The sequence below is a fragment of the Ananas comosus genome, linkage group 5 (genome assembly GCF_001540865.1).
Source record: "Ananas comosus cultivar F153 linkage group 5, ASM154086v1, whole genome shotgun sequence".
Classification (NCBI taxonomy): Eukaryota; Viridiplantae; Streptophyta; class Magnoliopsida; order Poales; family Bromeliaceae; genus Ananas; species Ananas comosus.
This window is the reverse complement of record NC_033625.1, coordinates 14,300,806-14,316,749: the sequence shown is the minus strand read 5'-3', so window position 1 is coordinate 14,316,749 and position 15,944 is coordinate 14,300,806. Positions and strand designations below refer to the sequence as shown.

The 15,944-nt window shown below is 34.9% G+C and overlaps 1 protein-coding gene across 3 annotated transcripts; it reads right to left on the bottom strand.

Moving 5' to 3' along the window:
* Window positions 3,914–14,341, bottom strand: LOC109710473 (G patch domain-containing protein TGH homolog). Of its 3 annotated transcripts, XM_020233073.1 has the most exons (17): window positions 14,055–14,186; window positions 13,243–13,333; window positions 13,050–13,144; window positions 11,830–11,933; window positions 11,198–11,259; window positions 11,015–11,089; window positions 10,248–10,396; window positions 10,011–10,086; window positions 9,885–9,935; window positions 9,681–9,758; window positions 9,212–9,353; window positions 8,252–8,732; window positions 7,521–7,811; window positions 7,304–7,423; window positions 6,762–6,980; window positions 5,430–6,153; window positions 3,914–4,355 (listed from the first exon to the last, which is right to left on the bottom strand). In XM_020233073.1, the coding sequence occupies exons 1-16, from the start codon at window positions 14,184–14,186 to the stop codon at window positions 5,464–5,466; spliced, it is 2,856 nt and encodes a 951-aa protein (XP_020088662.1). In that variant the 3' UTR covers window positions 3,914–4,355; window positions 5,430–5,463. The 3 variants fall into 3 exon arrangements, with proteins under 3 accessions (XP_020088662.1, XP_020088661.1, XP_020088663.1); XM_020233072.1 differs by lacking the exon at window positions 3,914–4,355 and having other exon boundaries at window positions 5,231–6,153; window positions 14,055–14,341; XM_020233074.1 differs by lacking the exon at window positions 3,914–4,355 and having other exon boundaries at window positions 5,231–6,153; window positions 9,681–9,755.

Here is a 15,944-nt window from a genome sequence, read left to right as displayed (position 1 = left end):
AGATTTACAACAATTATTTATGATTTAAAGTTTGGAGGGATAAATATGCCATAGTTAAATTTTGCATCTATATATTATTAATTGTACCTCTATATATATATATTTGGGATAATTACCTATATACCCTTCAAATTTTCAGAAATATCTAATTTATCTCTATTTTTATTTTGTTTCAAATATACCTCTCATATGTTACCCCGTTATTCAAAAATGCACCCAAGTTACCACCAGTTAAGTTATCTCGGATTAAAAATATGTTAAATATCTACCAGAGTTAAAAAAAATTAAAATACCTTTTTTATCCTTAACTTAAAAGCAATTAAGAAAAATTAGTGACTGTAGAAGGGTACATTTGAAAAGATAAAAAATTAAAATATTTTTTTTATCCCTAACTTAAGAACAAATAAGAAAAGTTTGTAATGATAAAAGGGTATATTTGAAAAGACAAAATAATAATTTCACAGAGATAACAACAGAATTTAACTCTAGAAATATATTTGAAATAACTTTGAACGTTAAAAAGATATTTTTAATATTAACTTTCTAAAAAAAATAAATTAAAAATTTTGAAACATTTCAGGTTTCTATATTTTATATCATAAGGAAGGTGCGTCACACTGAATGAAATACCCTTTCAAAGTCAAGCACTTATGAGGAGTAATAAATGGGCAACAAGAAATGGACCAGGTAAGGAATCTTTTGAACCCTGATTTTTCAATTACTTCTTTTCTATGTTGGTGCTTTGTCATATAAAGTGAATTGGAAAAACCTTGTGTAATTATAAGGATTCTCTCTCTCTCTCTCTCTCTCTCTCTCTCTCTCTCTCTCTCTCTCTCTCCTTTTGAAATTAAACTTATATAAAAGGGCTAGTAAAAATGAAAAGGAATACATTTTACTATATTTTCTCTCTCTTTTATTACTTTTTTTTAGAAGAGAGTATGAAATAATATTTTACTTTTAAAAGCTTAAGCAAGCATAGGACGGCAATTTAAGGGGGTGAGTTAAGAGGGTGTTTGGTTCGTCGGTAAAGCATAAAAAAAAAATATCCGAAAAATTTTTAGTTTTCAATCAGTTTGGTTTCAAAAAATCTAGCTATTTGTTAAATTTATTTTTCAAATTTTATGAAAAATTAATATTTAGAAAAACGAAAATAATAGTTTTCTATAAAATTTAAAATTTTTGTTTAAAAAACTCTTCTTTTTTTTTTGAACTAAACGGACAAAAAAAAACTGAAAAAAGAAAAATTCCCAAAAATTTCTTTTTCCCGCTTACTCAACACAAATTCAACATGCAAATTTAAGCTTAGATACCATATAAAATAAATATTTAAATGTAAAAGCTTAAAAGTATTAGTAAAACAATATTCAAATTATTTATGCTGAATAGGAAAGATCAAAATTTTTTCTTTTATGTATTCTTCAACTATCAAGTACACATTGGCAAGAAAAATAATTTTTAAAAAAAAAGACACATGCATTCTCTAAATAAAAAATTAAATAAAATCCCTAAAATGCAGGATCTGAGTGTAAAATGTATGATCACCACTCACAAAAGAGACTAAATCTAAGTATAAAAAAAAAAAGCACCAATATAATATGTTGAGTCAAACCTTAACTATCACACTAAAAATATCTAATTCACCCAATCTAAAAATATTTTTATTCAATTAATTTATTAGCCGGCCATTTTTAGTGTCTTAGTTATGGGAGATTCTGTTCCCTTATCCAAATATCAATAAATAAATAACAAAATAAAATCAAAAATGAAATTAAAAAACAAAAAAAAAAAAGAGCTTTTTTAAATCCTATTGCCCAAATGCTAACACACACAACTTCTATTTCTCCTGATGGGCTCCAGGTTGGCCCAGGAAACAGATAAAAAAGGAGGCATAGCATATTCCAAAACCCTAGAAAGAGAAACATAGTAATTATCCACCTAATTAATCTTATAAACATAATTATGTAAAATATATGTACTGAGACCCCTCAACTGTTAAGCCATTTTGAAATAGGGACTTATGCTTATCCATAATCATTATGGTACAATAGCAATTAGAGGTATTAAATTTAACAAATGAGCACAAATAGAAGTTGATAGGGTGTCAATGAAAAGACTTTTTAAAGTTAAAAAGGGCCTATTTCAAAAGGCATATAGTTGAAAGGGCCTCCATACATTTTTCACCAAACAATTATCCCCTCCATTGATTCTGATGTTATACCATAAACATTTTAAGGGCACACATTTGAAAAAAGAGCTTGGCTAGTGATGATGAGGAAACCCTAACAAAAAGATAGGAACAAAAGTAATCCTACTTGTTGGGGCATTAGTTTTCTACTCAGCTTTTTTCTTGTCATCTAGGACACCAACAAAAACACTCATGTAATTATTCAAACTGAACAACTCCACTCACACTGCAGCACATAAGAAGTGAACAAGAATGATAGTAAGGGGTATTAAATTGCATCACAGAAATGGTTTTGGTTTACCTGTCCCTTTTACTTGAGGGGTTTAGATTCTGACCTTAAAGAGCAAGAGGTAGGAAGTTAGGTGAAGTTATGAAGGCAGATGACACTGACCTGTGTCTGATGCAAAGGAGGATGATGAGCTCACTTGAGTTCTTAAGAGCCATGTTAGCTTGATCAAGTGCTGTCTGAACAGTGCTTTTTCCAACAGCTGCTTTCTGCATTAGATTTCATAAGATCTAAATTAAGACTTAAAATAATATTTAGACCCAGAATTTTCATTTCAGTAATTTACCTTCCTATCACTTCAGAATCTTAAAGCTCTTCTATTTAACAAATGATTTATCAATAAAGACTGTAGCTGAAAGCATAAGGAGAAACAAGACCAAACAAATGCTCAGGAGGGTGTTTGATTTTTCAGAAAATAGTTTTCTAACAGAAAAAATATTCTCCACCTGTTGGTTCCTAGAAAAAAAAATTTTTTTTTCTACAATTTTTTTTTTCTGAATGTTATAAGGAAAAACCGTGTTTTCATTTTTCAAAATTTTCAACTGAAAAACAAGAACAGGGGCCAAGGAAGCACTTCCTATAGTCTTTTTTTCTTTCCTAGAAAGAATTTGGTCTAGTCCATTAGCCCACAGAAAGATTAGAATCCCAGTCAGCATTATCATTAAAAAATTGTAATTTACATATACACCCCTGCAAAATAATCATTAAAAAGAGTATTTGCCTATACACCCCAGCAAAAAAATTATATTTTCACATAGTTTCAAACATGTAGACTCTTGGACATGTAAGTATGCACTCTCCAAAAACATTGTTTTAATATAAAAACCAACTCCCAAATGAATGGGATGCCACCCAACTAAACATAATTTTGGGAAGAAACAGCAATTCTCAAGTGGAGCCACATGAAATTTGAATTTTGCATTATTATTATATTATTATATATGTAAATAGATGATTTTACAGGAATACCTATTCGAGTGGAAGCACCTAATCAGAATATCATTTTCTTTGAAATAACAACACACCAGCAATAGTCTGCTGTACCACATCACTGTTCCAAATCAAGTGATTGATAAATCTGTAACACTGACTCTTAGCAAGAAAGGATGAATACACCATTTAATACAAGTTTCCAGAGCATTTTAAATAACAAAAACATCACTACATCAATTGAGGACAAATAGATCATCACTACACAATCCTTAGTCTCATTAACATTTGTCGAACATTCCATTGAGAAATAGTCAATGCCTGTAAAAGGCTTTCATTTGATTTAACTAAAGCAAGGAAGTTTGTCATTTTGTGGGTGTGCAGGAAGAAAGAAATGACAAAATAAAATTCATAAGCTCTGGATTTGTGGTGGTAAGTCGGTGTAAAATACCTGAAAGAAGACAAGCGAAGATTCCCGTATAGCTCGATCTTGGAATGAGAACCAAACTACATGAATGAAATGTCGAAATACCAAATCAGCATAGGAATACCGCGCAACCATCAGACTCTGCCTATTCTCTTCCTCGTTAAGAAAAGGAAAAGTCTGTCACAAATAATACATGAAAATGTACAAGGCTTTTGAAAATAATACGTCTAGAATCTCGACATGAAGCTCAATATTCAACGATTTCAAGTTATATTTGGAGTATGAAAACCCCCGTACATTTATTACAAGCAAAATCCTGAGCATATTTACACCACTGTAACTACAGTGTTCCGACTCTTTTGGAAGATATTCCATTTATGGGGCATCAACTTCGGCCATGATGCATAGATTTCCATTGGCAGCAGATTTTCATTGCCCGCAACTAACTTATCATAACTATCTGAAGAGGTTGCAGCTATGCCAATCGGTGCGAGGCTACCAAGAAATGGACATTATGGCTTTTAAGACTGCAAAAAGAATAGCATACCAAAGTGATAAGCAGGAGGGTTTGGAACAAGAGACTAACTCAAAACCACAGTAGTGATTAAAGGAAGTTAAAGGGAAAATAAGAAACAAATATGACATAAGAAATACAAATGGATTTTGAAGCGACTACTGTGCTCTAACATAGAAAAAACAACAGATGCATATCCCCTAATTTCACTGTTTTTTATCATATGCTGAAGAAGATGTAATCATAGGGATAGTTGCACATATCTCATAGNTGTATTCAGACTGTATTTTAAGTTTTGATCATACGAGTTTAACTACATAGACTGAATTCCTGGTGTGGTGAATTTTACCTTAAACTGTACATGTTGACCATAAAAGCTAATGTTCATATGTTTTGTATTTGTCTTCATCCACGATGATCCGTTGCTACTACAAATTAAATGTCTTACCCTCTCTTTCTTGCAACTATACCTGCCTCAGGCATAATCAACTTCGAGATCACCATATAGAAGAATGAAGAGCTCTACCAATGTTCAAGACAAGGTAATATAAAGCGGGTTGTGCGCCATGAGTCAAAAGACAATGCCTCCAACAGATGGTACCAGAAGGCAAACGAAATGGCTCATATAGAGAGATGTGCAAAAAGAAGAAGTTGAATTTGAAGCTTCTGCTCTAGGCCTCTAGCTGAAGTTTGAATGAGCTTCTAGGCCCCAAAGAAGCAGCTCCAATTTAAAGCTTCTACTCAGCTTGCAGATGTTGGGAGGATATTAATGGAAGTACTGTTATTGTTTTCTTCAAAAAGCTCTACCCAAACAAAGCTTTCTACAAAACTCTCGCCAGGACAAACAAGCCTCATATCTCTCCACAATAACCCTTTACACATCTAAAATTGCAGAAGCAAAATATATTTTTAACTACTGAAGTGCTAATAGGAGAAGTTAAACAAATCACACCACAAAGGAAAGCAAAACAAATAATAGATAAAAAATAACAATAATGAAAACAAGGATAAATTATCATATGTCAAAACAAAAATGGATGAATCACAATCTGAGAGCAACTGCTGAAGGGCATTAGGACACTCTTACAATCTTGAAGGAAGTTACTCATTCAAAGTCTGCTTCAACGGTTTTTATGACCATCTTTTCTTCTGTGTTTATGGTGTCGTGAACGTTTTCTACTTTTCCCTTCTGATTTTGATCGATCACGATATAGATGATCACTACTAGAATCAGTATCTGTTGTGCCTCTCTTACGATGCGTTGCTTTACTTCTATTTCTTTTAGATCGATGCCTATCGCTAGAAGAGTCGGTACTTGGACTTCTGCTTCTTCGACGTCTTGAGTGAGTTTTTCTTTTCTTGTCCCGATAATCATCGCTAGAATCAGAATCAGGAGTTCTACTCCTGCTTCTTTGATGCCTTGAGTGAGGTTTACTTTCCTCATTCTGATTAATTGAAAGATTAGTTACAACATTATCAGCAGACTTTGATATATTATCTTTATGCTTTTCCTCCATAGGTCTATCAAATTCTTCATGTTGGGAAGTAAGTTTTTCATGTACTGATGAGGAATTAATGTCGCCTTTTGAAGCAGCTTCTACTAGAATCGAATTGGGAGGCTTATCTGGTGGGCCAGGTTTATCAGTTGGAACCTCTAACCCCAGCTCTTTACCCAGAGATTCAAGGAAATCTCCTGCTACCAAGCGGTTTAGAGTCATATTAGCACCTTCATTTGTCTTCACGGGATCAGTTGAGTGCCCAGAATTTCCTTCATCTGCATCATCGTCATCTGAGTCATCAGAGAAAATGGCCTGCATTGGTGATAACAAATGTATCATCACATCATAGGAGGTTTATCATAAATAAGATACACAAAATACCAATTTTTTGCATAGCCATGCAAACCAATAATCATGCAGTTTCACCTAGTACACAACATCAAAAAAAATTGATTGCTATGTAGAATTATGAAAGAGTTAAATAAATAATATTGAACTTCAATTTTTTTTTTCAACTTGAAAAGAAGAATTCTTTCCTTCATCAGCCTCCAGCAGCAAAGTCTAGGCTAGCTTAAACACAACACTGCAAGCAAGATAAAAAAAAGCTGGATTGTACTTGTACTATAAAGACACCTGCAGAATCTGAATTAATGTAGACCTCTCGAAAGTGCAGTTTCTTACAAAAATACAATTAAATTGGCTAGTCATCTGATTAACCTGGGAAGTTGGTCTAAAATAGGAGCATTTTGTTTACTACAAAAGTATAAACGATGTAAATAATTAAGCCTCTTAAAGGCATATATAAATATTGAGATTTTGCAGTGGTATAGATATATGTATAGAGATAAACCTGCCATGGTATATATGTCGATATCTCAAAAAAGAAAATTTCATTAAGAAAAAAAAAAAAACATATGTACCTTATACAGATCAACCGGCCTTTGTACATCAGCAGCGATTGGCTCAGCATCGGTCTCCTGTGTAATTAATTGTTTCTCAGTCTCCTTTGATTCCGAGTGAGATAATAGTATTGAATCTCTCGTTGAAGCTATGGCCTCTTCACTCTTTGAACTCTTGATGGTTTCTGTCATAAAGATGAGGGAGTCCATCCGGCTTCTCGGCCTTTGAACAGGTGGCAGCTGCAAATGAAATGAGGCGTTAAATAGAATATAAGTAGAAGGCATTCAATTTTTATCAACACACAATGCAGTCAAAACATGTTAATTTCCAGCAACATGGTACAGCAGTAGGCTAATGAAGGTTTAAATGGATGTATATCTTATAATGAATTTAAAGACAAAGCATTCAATAATATAAATTTGTGCACCTATGTGCAACGCAATGCATTGACAAAAATCACAAGAACTCAAGTCGAAATATAAACATGATACATACATGGGAAAGAGATGTTTTGTCAAACATTCAAGAAACTTCTACTGGTAATCAAAATTTAGTAAATTACCTTCCCCATAAAAGGATCAATCAGATCAAACCGCTTGCATAAAATGGGCGAAGGTCGCCACTCAAACTCTTCCCTCTTTGGGTGGATTACCTTCTGCTCATCCTTAGACACTCCATGTTTCTGCCAAAATAATTACTCTCCGACGTCTTAATAAGTCATCAAAAACAGATAGAACATGGCATTAAAACAAGCAAATGAGAAATAAATTAATGATTACCTCTACTTCAGTAGATGATACAAACCGCTGATCATTAATAAATGGTAAATCTTTCAGAATTGATAAAGGATCAGTTTCCTTTTCCTTGCTCCATGTACCCTTCTCGATTGCCTCAGCTGCAGCCTCAAAGTCAAGTCTCTCACGAGCACGATCAGTCTCTGACATGATGTTAGTGATGAAAGGCTGGGCAGCACGAAGACCACCATGGTACTTCTCCCTAAGAAATTGTTCAAATCTTTCTTGCTTTGCTGGATCATACTTAAAAGGCTTCAAGGATTCTGATAATCCAACCTACGTGTTACAAAAAACAATAATATTAGTACGTTCTATCAAAGAACCTAAATTCAGAGTGACAAGTAGGTTCGAAAATTGCAAAGAAGAAAGTGGGGAGAACAAAAAAAACTATTACATCTAGTTGATACACCTATATAATTATCTATCTACATGTATATCCTTGCAAAATCTAAATTTTCATATATAGCCCTTAGAAACGTTTCTTGCACATATATTCTGGTGCTTACCAAATTACCATGAAATCTTTTCAAATATGAAACCAACTTCCCCTCATAAATTAAATGACTCACAAACTTAGAATTTTTGTAACACACTGCATCATCGAGGGGTATTCAGATTTTGCAGGGATATAGATGTAAAGAGATCATTGTTTTAGGGAGATATATGAAAAAGCCGAAAAAGAAAATTGGCTATGAATAAAAAGTTACAAGAGATACCGGTTTGATAAAAGTATCTCCAAGATTGGATTGAAGATGAATGACTTCCTTTACATCAACTGATAAGCTAGATGCTTTGGAACTTCTATCAAGTGGTCTTTCACCGAGAACTTTTCCACGATTCTCCGCATTCATCTTTTCATCGGAGGACTTCATAGACTTTGTATTATTCTGTCTTCCAAGGTCACCGCGCTTTTGCTTCTGCTCCCATAACTTTCTTTCATAGTAGTTATGTCCTTCTCCTCCACTAAGAAAAAGAAATAGTTGATTTGTTTTACTCTTTTCCTTGTATAGGTCTTCAATTGATTTCCCACATCGAGCTACCATAGCAGCGGACCCCTCAATTAACAATCTCAAGTTGTTGTCTTCTGGGGGAGGAACCTCTGGAGGGGGTAATTCAGGAAATTTATTTGTACTCTCAAGGGTGGTAGGAAACTTGTGCCGTGATTCAAAATCAGCTGGAATAACAGGGGGGCGAAATCTGAAACAAGTTACATTGAAATTTAGTACATAATGTCTATTTGATAACGTGCCTATTTGACAAGGTTCTGAAGCAGCTTCCCTACTTCGAACAGGAGAGCAGCAGCTAGGCATTTGCTGCAACGAACTTCAAACCCCAAAAGCAGCTCCAATTTGGAGCTTTTGCTTCTGCTATAGTGTGGAGCTATTCGGATTCCGGGAGGATTTTAATGAAGCAGCTATTAGTGCTATCTTTGAAAAGCTTCACTCGGCAGTATCTAAGCAGAAGCTCCAGCCAATTTAAACATGCGCTAAATATTTAGTAAGCGAAAATTTAGCAAAATTTACTGATCTCCAATTCTCAGTGTGTATAGTGCATATTAAAGCTACATAGGCATCGCATACCCCCAATTCTAATACCATTGACATTTGACAGAGAAAAGAAAAGGCAACTTCTGCAATTTAGAAGAAAACCAATGCGAACAAAATAACAGCGACTACCTTTCAAGGACATAGTCCGAATTAGATGCCACTTTGAAACTAAGCATACTACCCCGCTTTCTGTCTACCAGTTTATGCCAGCTATCACCAATCATTTTTGTAGGCTCAACTTCTTCCACTTCCATTTGTTCAAAATCAAAACCTGTAGAGAGATGAACAAGAAATAGAACCCAAAAGATTGTAACTTGAGAAAATCCAAACTTTGTCTGGAAAAGGCCCATTATTTTAATGTTATAACATAATAGATGTAGCAATTTAATGGTTTTACAGTTCATGAAGTGCCTTTTTGCATCATTTCATCAGAATATTCAGTGCCATATTGAAAAGTTATCTTGATTGATCACTACATGACAGCAAATTATAGAAGGACTTGGCACAAGTTGTACAAGCGTCAATAAGAGAGCAAAAGGAAAGACTAGAGGATCTTAAACTACCGTGAAAACAAAATCTACAATGTCCAAAGGCTTACCAGATGCATAAATATCTTCATCTTCAATATCGAGTTCCTCAAGAGCTCCAATTCCGAAGCCTGGTGCATATTTTCCTGCTGATGATTGAGTCCCAGATTAAGTTCTCTCCAACTGAAAAGTATCTAAACTTCTAAGAAGACAGTAATAGATCAAAAGATAAAAACACTTGGAAGATAAAAGATTTCTCATGAATGGAACATTACTTTTGTTATTACCACGGTCCTTGTCTCTGGATTCTCGAGATCTTTTTCTATCTGAAAAGGAAATGAGATTATTCTCATGCATGCAGCAACAGCTGAAGTTAAATTAGAACCTTAGAAACTCAATACCTCTGAATTCAGGAGCATGCTTGAAAGGATCATAACCTAAACCATGTAAGTCCTGCTTTGGGTTAAGTACATACACCTAAACAAAGGGATATCAGAGACATATTCCTTTCAAGATTGTGAAGGTACTAAGAAACTGAATCGCTGCCAAATCAGCAAAAATTCACAAAAAAGAACAAGTACATCTTGAAAAATGAATTAGCTGGCTTCAATCAGTAACCATGGTCTCAAGATACTCACAGGAGTGCTCTTAGTACCACCAAAGATGTCATCAGATCTTTCAGGATATTTCTCGGATTCAGACCTACTTGATTCAATTTCAGCAAGTTCTGGTCCATCCTTGTCACGAGAAAAGGCCAGAAATGCTTTTCTAGCTTCTCTGCGCGATTCTGAAACACAAACAACAATAAATAGCACTTATAACCTAGTTCCAGCCTAGCACAAGAAAACATGCCATACTAGTTGTTAAAGAAAATAAACAATCTCCAGCCTAGCATAGGAAAATAACCTATATTAGTTGGTAAAGAGGCAGACTATCTGAATGAATGGCTATTCCGATCACCAAAATTTTTCAAGAAAGAAAAACAAAAGAACATAGATCAATGTTAATATCATGTAGAGCAATAACATGTCGTAAAATCTTTCTACTGCTTACCCATCTTTAGTCAATCATCCAACAATAATTAGAAGGTCATAACTCAGGAAAGAACAGAACAGAAAGATGCTCTAGAGAAATACTATCACTCAAACAACAGTCATCTCTAAGATTGCCTGGCAGGCAATCAGTCGAAGCATTTTCAACACTGGAACATCAAGCAACTAATGGAAGCACATAAAGTAATGTAACACATTAAGCAACCTGTTTGTGACTTTTGTATCTGCTCACAGATGATGGAGACAGATGGAAGAACCAGACACAGTACTGTCATTTGAAGACTAAAAAACAAAAGAAAGAAAGGCGACGCAATGAAAGGCAAACAAACAGAGAGTTAACTGAGAAGGAATACCATATAAGGAGTCGGCATGAGTGTCCTTGATGGAACGACCCTGACGCCACCCCATTTTCATCAACAATTTTATACCTGTAATAAGTTGTAAATTATCATAATGTCATAATTTTATCAAAGTTTAGCTTCATAGACGAGGCTATGCTTATCACATAAACAGCAGGTAGCAGCAACAGAACAAACCAATAGAATTTGCAGCAGGACGTACTATCTCATCAGGAACAGGCCCAGGAATTGCCGAAGGTCTGAAATGGAAAAGTTTTAATGTTGAGATATTGCAATTCCATGAACTATTAATATCACAATTCGGAGCAGCAAAAGACATACAAATGCTACCAGAACTCTTCCTGCTGGTTTAATTAGAATATGTCTGAGTACAAGAGCATGGCAAATAAATCATGATATGCATTAAAGAAAATCAACCATCTCAACCAAGGATTTAAGTGCCGTGGCACGGGGTCGTGCCGGAAACTTGTCGGCACGGTGCGTGTCGAGCCGTGCCGATGCGCACCGGTCAAAAAAATTCTTGTGTGCCGACACATAATAGCATGAAATATTTATTTTTTTTTAGCAACAAAATATTCTAACTATTTATTATGTCTTTTTATCACATCTTTTGAACTTTATTGAGGAAATTACTTACAAATTTAAAGAATAGAGGGTTTTGAGCTGTGTCATCAGCACGGGGTCTGTATCGTGCCGATATCTTGTTGGCACGGTACGGCATGGTGGATACGGCCCGTGCCGACGGGCACTTAAAACCTTGATCTCAGCACTAAGACGAGTAAACTTTGCAAATGAAAATTTAAAATGACCTCTTTTCTTGTTCCTTCTCTGCTTCTTTACGTGCAAGCTCAGCAGCAGTGAATCCAAAAGTATCAAACTGCATAGATGTTTCTAATGCACGCCCTCCCATGTCCTGTTAGTCATAGTCACAATCATTAGGACAAGCTGAAACCAGAGAATCTCGATTTACAAGGCCTAAAATTCAACCTGCTTCTATACAACGGTATGGATTACAACTGTAGCCTACTGCATTGTTTCAGGGTAGATAGTGATAGTCTGCATTACAACAGACTACTACATTTTGAAATACATTTACATGGTTGGTTTCTAGTTTCAAATACTTCACATCATGTTTAATTGTATGGACTGTCAATTTGGACACTTCGAAATGAACTGCAGCGGAAGCATCATAGTTATAGAATTTCAAGAACCAAAAATTCAAGGCATAGCTAACACAACTTTACCATGAATATTTTGAAATGATGTAATTCTCTGCATGATTACCCCCTAGTTAATTGAGTGAGAATCAGTGGAAAGGAGACGGTCAACTTTCAACTTGGTTTATTGATGCTTTGCCTAGGTATAGCAAATATGCAAAAAAAGATGGTAGATCCTAGAGTAAGAGCCATTTCTGCTATTTTGGATGTTCATGAACAAAATTAGAAAATAAATATTCGCTAACATTAGTAACTTGTTCGATTTAACATAGCACCTACCTAATATTCGAAATCTCCAGAAAACAATAACAGTGATCCAGTTCAAAGGAGACTGAAAGTGCAAGAAAAATGCAGATGAAAAGTTCTAGTCAGAATAGAGATGCCGCAGAGGAAAAGGTAGAAAAGGATATCAGTAACAGTAGGAAACGTATGATATCCCTTCAATATAAAGAGGCATTATCCCGGAGGTAAGAATACTATATAGAAGGGGACAGGGTGCCAAACTCAAACGATTAGAAGGCAAAGCCCTACCTATCCTCCTTGTCCAGCTTGTTTTAGTTTTTATTACAAAGGTAATACTTGTTTTAGTGAGCAATGTCCTAGTTAGTTACCATCAATCTTATCCTCCTAAATAAATATTAAGACAATTGCCAATGAGACAAATGACACATATCATTCGCGTCAAAGTTTTGCTTCAAATTTGGATGCTAAAAATATATGATCTATTATTTTCAAATTCAAAGTAAACCAAAATATCATCTATATTTAAGCAACACAACAGCTAATAATAAGAAAAAGAAAACAAAATTTACCTTTATATCATCCTCATCGAGAAAATTATATATACTTTGTTGTTTGACGTCAGCCCTATTTTTCCGCGATGATGTAAATGTTTGTGGGGTCCAGCCTGTAATTTATATCGTTAGTTTCGCTAGTTTTAGCTCTTGTGATTAAATATCGTCCATGAGCGTCAATATATCTAATCAATGCAAGTCGAGAACAAACCCTCTTTTGAACCAGCAGTGTTATAGTATCCAGCAGAAAACCCTCCAGTGAATGCACCATGGAATCTTCTTCGCCCTTCCTCATCTCTCACCTAAAACCAAGTACTTTAATTAGTGTTTCTGTTCAAAGGAAAGAAATTATAGTTACTTTACAACATGCACACATAATCATGAATAGACAAATTTTACTATAGCAGTAGTCTACTACTCAGTTGCTCAGAACGTAACACTTTACATTCTGAGGATGTATCCCAATTACTGCCGCTAAAAATGCTAAATAAAGATGATGACAAAAGTAAGCAATCAAAACCTTACGTGCAACATAATCACAAATTTGCAGCTTTTTCTGAGAAAATTGCGAATAGTGCATTATCCTTTATTGTCAAAAGAGATAATTATGAAGCTGATTCAAGTACTTTACATAGAGTGTTACAGTTCATATCATAGGAATGCAATGAACAACCATGCCTATATCGAAGGGGGCTAATCTAAATACTTCCCAAAAGCTAATCTTAAAGTTGTCTAAACGTCTATCCGAGGGTCTTCTTGTCCCTGCTTTACGAACGTAGTGCTTTTCAAAGAAGTGCTCTTTAGACTAGTTCGATTAGAGAAGCGCTGTACTAACATAACCCCAACAGATTCTTTGTGCGGCAGAATCAGAAGCGTCGAATTGATGGCGCTTCTGCTTTTAAGGCTCGGAATCTCATTCCCCCTTCCCGCAGCAGAAGAAGTGCTTCTTCTTGCAGCAGAAGCAGGGCCAAACAAGCACCGAGAAGGATGCGACAAAGGAGAAGAGAGGAAGAGAGAGGGGACCTCTTGCTTCCACGGGGGGAGGGCGCGAAGCTGCCCCGCGTCGGCGATGGCCCTCCGCTTGCGCGCCGAGGTCTCCTCCTCGCGTTCGATCGGGGTGCCGTAGACCACGTAGTCCTCGTCGCCCTCGTCCATCTCCGCCGCGCTCGGCGCTCCTGCGAACGATCGGAACCCTAATGGCCACGGAGAGAAGGTAATGGAGAGAGGTGGAGAACCCAAACCCAAGGATGGAAACCCTAATCGCAGCGAGAGAGAGAGAGAGAGAGAGGCGTTAATGGAGGAGGCGAGACGATGAATCGAGAGAGGGGGTGGAAACTGGAAACTTGCTGGAAAAAATGCGCAGAGCCCCCTAAACTTTACCTGTTTTACAAAAATGGAATTTACACTTAAATTTTTACTACTAAATTAACCTAAACTTTATTAAATAATTTAATACAACCCTTTCCTTAATTGAGGTTATTAATTACACGAGTGTCTTAGTGGCATGTCTCATATATAATCCTATAAAATTTTATAGTAACAATAAAAATCTATTTAGTCCATCTTACCACATAAAACAACAAAAATTGAAATAAGGGCGTGTTTGATTAGCCCTTTTTGACCCTGCAATCGAAATCGAAATTGAAATCGACGAATCCGTTTATCCGTATTTGATATGTGAAATTTTCATTCTGATTTCGATTCCCGGGTGAATAAAAATTCTCCTAATTACTCTCTTGTCCAATCCAACCTAGGAGAATTAGAAATTGAATCTTCATTCGGATTAAATTTACTTTTTAAAAATTTTTTTAAATTAAAACACAAGTTTAAAATTCTAAAAATCTATATTTTTTTAAGCTTTTTTTTTTCTTGACTGCAAAAAATCTGTATTTTGCTTTTTTAAAATTTTAAAATATTTTTTCGAAGGATATAGCGGTAATGGAGAGAGAAAAATGACAAAATTATCCTTAGTTATTTTTATAAGAAAATAATTTTTATTTTTTTTCATTTCAAATATATTGTTGGTATAAATTATAAGAAATTGACAAAATACTAATGGAAACCTAATGGAGAGGAGTTAAATACGTAATTTAAATATTGAGTTGATAAAATATAAATTTTTAAAAATTAAAAAGAAAAGTGAAAAGAAGGGTATTTATAAGAAAGTTTTCTATTATTTAGTCAAAATAATAAAAGATATGTATAATAATAATTCTAAAATGATAAGATATAAAATTTATATTAGTGGAGGAGCCCAGGCTCCGTAGTGGATAAAAATTATAGGAGTAATTATAGGAAAACATCAAATATTCTCTTATATACCTCACTTGCCATACTCACGAAAGGTCTCTCACTATTGGTAGCGGGGATGGAACCGACTATATCTTCTCCGGTGACGATGATAGTGAAAATGACGACGTTCCCTTCGGCCGTGGCAGAGGGGAGAGACGGGCGCACATTAGTGAGAGAAGAAGGGAGGGAAGTGAGAAAAAGATGAGGGAGAGAGAATTGATAAATTAATTGGAGATAAAATATCTGGTGGAGGAAAAGTTTGGTAATAGAAATGTTTAGATGTATTAATTAAATGTATTAATTGAAAGTTTGATGAAGGAAAAAAAAGACTAAATGCTGATAAGGGTGAAGGACAACTTGCCATTGAAAGTTTAATAATAGAATGTTTAGATGTATTAATTAAATATATTAATTAAAAGTTTGATTAAAAAATGGTGATGGTGAAAAATAACTTGCCACCTGGCAAAAAAAATATTAGAGATTCATATAAGTTAATAGACACCGTGGCCGTGTTTGCTTCGAAGTCGGAGTCGGAATCGGAATCGGAATCGGAATCAAAATAAGCCGGAATCGGAATCGGAATGACTCATTATCTAATTCTGTTTCGTTCATCATCTGAAT

What these genes read in the sequence shown, in the direction of transcription:
- LOC109710473 (XM_020233072.1), bottom strand. Translation starts at nt 14,186, where the DNA reads ATGGACGAGGGCGACGAGGACTACGTGGTCTACGGCACCCCGATCGAA. An exon ending in TGAAGATATTTATGCATCTG is followed by an intron (nt 9,354 to 9,680) that starts GTAAGCCTTTGG and finishes ATCTCTCTACAG; the next exon opens with GTTTTGATTTTGAACAAATG. An exon ending in TCGGACTATGTCCTTGAAAG is followed by an intron (nt 8,733 to 9,211) that starts GTAGTCGCTGTT and finishes AACTTGTTTCAG; the next exon opens with ATTTCGCCCCCCTGTTATTC.